We start from the raw sequence: 6,043 nt of genomic DNA, 5'->3' as shown, positions 1-6,043 counted from the left end.
CAAAAGGGCAAAAAGGGGATAAAAGAGGGTTGAATGATGAAATAAATTAACACAAATTTAGCATTTGTTTTTCTTTGAAACTAGCTTTTTTATACATACTATATACACACAAGTATACAATATTACCTAAAAGTTTGGAAACTAAAAGCTTACTATAAGGAGTAGAAGAAAAAAAAATAGGTGGCCAAAACTAAGAGTTTGATGGTAAAAGTTAGAAGTCTTAAAATAAGATATAGAAAGTAAAAAAAAAAGATTTGATGATTAAAGTTAAAAACCTAAAGTTAATTGGTAAAAATTAAAAACTTTATAAGTAAGTTATACTTACGTTTGTATACAAAAAGTTAGAGTAAAGTTAAAAAAAACCCAAAAGTTAAGTGGTAAAAAAAAGTTAGAATTTAAAAGTAAATTATACTTAAATACAAAAAACACTAAAGTTAAAAAAACCCAAAAGTTAAGTAGTTTATATACAAAAAGTTAGACTAAAGTTAAAAAAACACAAAAGTTATGTGGTAAAAATATGAAACTCTAAGTATACACTCTTTAAAAAAAATTATTTTTATAAAAGAAGACGAAAAAGCTGACGTCAGCGTGACTAAAAGAATATATATATATATATATATGGTAACACTACGGTGAGAACAGTCTTAAAATAAGAACGGTGAGAACAATTAAAAAACATCATTTTGATGCATTAAAAGTCCATAAAACTAACATAGTGCATAACTAATTATCATTATTTAAGTGTTTAACAACACATTGATCTGTCAAAATCGAAAAAATCATTTTTTTTGATGTATGCATCATTTTGAAGATTAGCATCCAAGATGGATGCACAAAAAAAATGATTTTCTTGATTTTGACAGCCCAATGTGTTGTTAAACACTTATATAATAATAATTAGTTATGCACTATGTTAGTTTTATGGACTTTTAATGCATCAAAATGATGTTTTTTAAGTGTTCTCACCGTTTTTATTTTAAGACTGTTCTTATTTAATTGTTCATATATATATATATATATAATATATATTAATAATTTTCTTAGAATGTTAAAAAAAAAAAATTTCTTAGATTTTATAAGGTGAAACTCAAACTCGTTGTTTTTGTTTAAATACCAACAACTTGTAGTTTATAATTTTAGAAGATGTATTATGCTACTTATAGATAGGATGCTAAGGTGGTCTTATGGGAAGCCCCTATTAGACAGAATCCCCACGGGAGTTTTTAGAAACGAACTTGAAGTAGGGACCATCATTAACAAGCTAAGAGAAGGGCGCTTGAGATGGTTTGGCCATGTTAAGAGAAGGGACCGAACAACACCACTAAGGAGACCGGAGTCTATTCACGTCGAAGACATACGAAGAAGGGGAAAGCCTAACATGTGGTGGGAGGACCGATTAGCGAAGGACCTAATAGAGCTTGGTTTGTCGGATTTAATGACGTCGGATAGGAAGGCCTGGAGAACTAGGATAAAAGTAGAGGATTAGGTTGGGGTATGACTTTTGCGGGACTTTGATCAACATCTTTTTCCCATATTGCCTTGCCTAAGGTGGTTTGTGTTGGTTTGACCGGGAGATGTAGGCCCAACATAGGTGACTCAATGCCAAAGATGGCTTTGACCTGACAGGAGAAGAGGTAGGTCGACGGAGGTGGAAGGACAAAATACCGAAGGATACGAAGGAGTTTTCTGGTGAAGGAGGTGGACTGTGAGTGTTAGGCATATAGGAACAGGTTTTTGTAGACTTATTTTCTTAGACTTTGGATCTAAGTAACCTCCGTAGTGGTTTTAGCCTGAGTAGAGGGATGCCAAAATCGAGGGGGGAGGTTACTCTTGGCTGCCCCAAAATGTTTTGCCTATTAGAGGACATGACCGATGAGAGTTTATTAGAGGACTAGGACTAGTTTAGGGGTTTGGGAGTTCAGGAGAGGACTATGATTAAGCTAGCTAGGCAGTTAAGTTAGTGTGTTTCATAGGTTGCGGTAGGATTTCTTAGTTAATTCCTTATATGGAGGTAGGTTTGGGCTTTATGCTGAAACACTTTTAAATTTGTCTACGTTCTATATGGTTGTTATTTTAGGGGTTTTGTTAAACCTGTGCTTTTAGTTATCTAGGTAGTTTGTTACAACTTTTCCTTATCCTTTTGTTGTTGGGTGTTCTCAATGGACAGTTTCTAGAAGACTAGGTGTATAGGTTACCTTTGCCCGTTTTGTGAGCGTCTTTGTGAGCAGACTAGGATTAGTTTAGCTTAGCGGCCTAAGGTACCTTGCTCTGTAGGTTGTTTAGAAATAGTTTAATCCCCTTAGTTTTTAGTCAATTCATATGTACAGGTATGGTTGTCCTGGCGGTTTACGTTTCCTCTGTTTGTGCTCCTTGCCGAAGACTTTGTTTATTATGTTCCTACATTTTATGATGTTATTTGCGTACTAGGGTAGCTAGAGTTTATGTACTGTCCTAAGGTATTTATTAGGCCGTTTGTCGGCTACCCTTCCCTACTCTTAAGGTAGCCATACCCAGCGGACCCAACTGACAGTTATATCGTCTTATGATGTTCTCGACAGCCAAGTATAAACTCTTTACCTTTTTACGACTTTTACATCTTCCTGGCCGGAGGTCCTTATGGAAGCAGTCTCTCTACCTTTTGGTAGAGGTAAGACTGTCTACAGCTCACCTCCCCCATACCCCGCTCATTGATTAGGTACAGTTGTTGTTGTATTAATATTATTTTCAAAATAAAATTATAAAAACTATTATATAAATAAAACTGAAAAAACTAACAGATCTAATTTAAGAATACAAAAATAACAAACTAAGTAATTTAAATGTAAATAGTGTAAATAAAATCAATATAAAATAATGCAATTCAAAACAACATTATATTTTATTTCATCTTTTTTAATAATTCTAACTTTGTTTTAATATTATCAACAACTTGAGATCCTTTTTGATTTATTTATAAGTGGTTGTTACATACAATTAATTCAGGTTTCTATTTTTTTTTTTAAAGTCAAAGCGGATAAATGGATAACGCCCCCAACTTTGATACGCCCACGCTGGGTCCAAATCTTGGCAATAACCTAAAGGGTTTGCTTTTCCATGTGTAGATAAGTATAACATTGCTAAGGTCCCTCACCACATTTGCATGTGGTAAGATTTGAACCCATAACCCCTAGGAAGAAACTACCAAATAAAAAACTCCCTAATCATTAAGCTATCACCTTAATGGCAATTTAGGTTTCTAATTAGTCAATTTATGTATATTTTTAATTATTAATATAGGAGAGTTATCTTGTGTTTGACAATCACAGACTAATTTAATTTAATGTTATAATTTAATTTTACGTTTATAAGTATAATGAAAACTGTTCGACAATTATAGAATGAAAATCCTAGCTCTGACATTGATGAATAATATGTGTGCAATGATTTGTAGGTTGATTATATATGATGAGATAACAATGTTTTATAAATACTTGTTAGAGTTTATAAGCCATAATTTCCTAAAGTAGTTTCTAAAGAATAACTTGAGCTTTAGAATTGTGAATTGCCTATACACCCATTAAGCAGCTATATTCAACCCTTTGAAAGTAATATGTTTACATCATTTTACATCCATAATATTGTATAGCCTTTGAACTTTAATATTTGTGAAAGCAAAACTAAGTTGAACACAAAACTATTTTCTCTTAAATATGAATAAGAGCATATCGTCTTCAAATGGACATAAAGGAATTCTTGTAATCTCTTTCACACAACGCAAATCTCATCATCGATGAAAACGTTAGCATGTTGATATCTTTTATTTACACATAATCCATTTGATGGATAGAAATTTCTTATTAATTTTCCGTTGAAGCGAATGACGAAGAAAATCTCTTTCACACAACGGCAATCTCATCATCGATGAAAACGTTAGCATGTTGATATCTTTTATTTACACATAAATATCCATTTGGTACTTAAGAATTTCTTATAAGAATTACTGAAATCTAATTTTCCGTTGAAGGGAATGACGAATAGAAGTTGTTATTGTCTTATTTAGCTTAATTTGTTGAAAATGTAGTAGTAAATATATTTCTCTCAATGAATTATTTCAATCAATTGATCATTAATGTCATCAAAACTTTCATTTTTAGTTAAAAAAAAAATCTCCCTAGAACTTGTATAATCGAACTATGTATTGTGCATCCTAGTGAATGAAAGATTACATGATCAAAAGTAACACCTATCGAATTTGTCTATTTACTTATAAAAAGAAAAAAAAAAATTTATTTTTAAAAATGTTGAGAGTTACTCTATGTGATATGACTGAAATATCTTATTTTTTTTCTTTTTTTTTTTCTAAATCACCCTCAACGACAGGGATTGAACCTGCGCGTGGTGGATTCACAATCCACTGTCTTGATCTACTTTTTTATTCATTAATTTAATTATCTCTACTAATATATATCTAAAATACTCTTAATGAAATAAATTACACCACCAGTCTCTTAACTCTAAAAATAACTACACCAACCATTATATCAGTTACATTTACATCAATAGCCTATGTTACTCGCCATCACCAAGAAAAAAACAATTTGATCACCGATTAAGACACCCAATGTCGTTCTTTATAATTAGTTGAGAAGTGTGGGCAAATTTGAAATAATTAGTATATATATATATATATATAATAACTTTGACTCGTATTATTTGTCATTATATAATGCAATAAATATTGTAAATCGATCTTTAAACATATTTTCCAATAAAAATAGAAAATTCGGGTCGACATGAATTACCCATTTAGATTAAGATCTTTATCTTTATACAAGAGAGATCTAATTAGCCAAAATAAGAGAGGAAAAAACGAGGCCACTATCTCCGAATCCACTCAATTTGCATAAAGTCTTCATGAATTACAAAGTGAAATTTAATGGAGGTTAAACAACATTACACGTACATTAAAGTAAAATAATCTGCTACTAGCTTCTAAAAGTTTAAAACTTATTTTATTTTAACTATTTTTTGTTTTCTTGACGTTGTTTTGAACAACGTCAAGTAAAACAGTGCTCTTGCATTTAGGGCACTTAGGGTATTCCTCGGAAAGCATAATATACATAAGGCATCGAGGACAACCGACCAACATCATAGACGTCGCTTCTGGGCTTGTTGAGTAGTGGAGGCCTGTCTCATCATGAACAAGCTCCGACGACAAACAAGAGTTCGTAGGAGAAACCGTGGCTGATTCGTTTGGCGATTCAATCATTATTGGTCTACGACGTGTTGGTGGAGAAAGATTTAGCTTCAAGTCAAGCTTGGGACCTCCACCACCGTTTCTTCGACTCATCTTCCAATTTCACCTTAATTCGGATGTACGTACGTCTCTACGAAGAAAAACACCTATTGCAAGTTAACTTAATTTATATGCATCAAAACATACAATATCTAAGTCATCAACTTTAATTGTTTATCAAAATTTGCAACACAAGCATGGTCAGGTTTGATCATAAGATTTCGATAGATATTATATTAGATATGCCAAAAAAAATTTGATCATAATTAGATGTTATGGAAAACCAACAAATATAATACCTTCAAATTGGCAACTCCTTGAGATCGAACAAGAAAAATAACAAGAGAGAGAGGGAGAAAGAAAGAGAGAGACGTGTGTTTGTTAGTTTGGAGCCTGAAAGAGTCAAAGACCATTTATATAGGAATTGAACTCATAAGTAATTCAAGAGATGAATTTAATTGTTGAAAAAATGTCACAATATCGGTGCAGAAAATTAAACCTTTTGATAAAGATTGCATTTATACATATTTATTTTTCTTGAGTTGAGATGATCAAGACCCTCATTCATTGCTTAGTAAATACTCATTCATATATAGTCCAGCAACAAATAAAAATAAAATATATATTCATATAACACACATTATTATATACTCCGTATTATATATAAGCTAGTGACATATGATTTTTTATAGCTAATTTTTTTTTATAAACATATGATCTTTTTTATATAGATATTGGTTGCCTAAGTTTAATTATAAGGTCAATCTA

The 6,043-nt window shown here is 31.5% G+C and overlaps 1 protein-coding gene across 2 annotated transcripts; it reads right to left on the bottom strand.

Moving 5' to 3' along the window:
• Positions 1 to 4,873: 4,873 nt before the first annotated feature.
• LOC122583916 (protein GL2-INTERACTING REPRESSOR 1-like) lies at positions 4,874 to 5,654 on the bottom strand. Of its 2 annotated transcripts, none has more exons than XM_043756287.1 (2): positions 5,575 to 5,654; positions 4,874 to 5,366 (listed from the first exon to the last, which is right to left on the bottom strand). In XM_043756287.1, the coding sequence occupies exon 2, from the start codon at positions 5,327 to 5,329 to the stop codon at positions 4,997 to 4,999; it is 333 nt and encodes a 110-aa protein (XP_043612222.1). In that variant the 5' UTR covers positions 5,330 to 5,366; positions 5,575 to 5,654; the 3' UTR covers positions 4,874 to 4,996. The 2 variants fall into 2 exon arrangements, with proteins under 2 accessions (XP_043612222.1, XP_043612223.1); XM_043756288.1 differs by having other exon boundaries at positions 4,874 to 5,382; positions 5,575 to 5,648.
• Positions 5,655 to 6,043: the final 389 nt, after the last annotated feature.

This window comes from Erigeron canadensis, chromosome 9 (assembly GCF_010389155.1).
Source record: "Erigeron canadensis isolate Cc75 chromosome 9, C_canadensis_v1, whole genome shotgun sequence".
NCBI lineage: Eukaryota > Viridiplantae > Streptophyta > Magnoliopsida > Asterales > Asteraceae > Erigeron > Erigeron canadensis.
The sequence above is the reverse complement of the archived record's forward strand: the minus strand, read 5'-3'. Positions and strand labels throughout refer to the sequence as shown.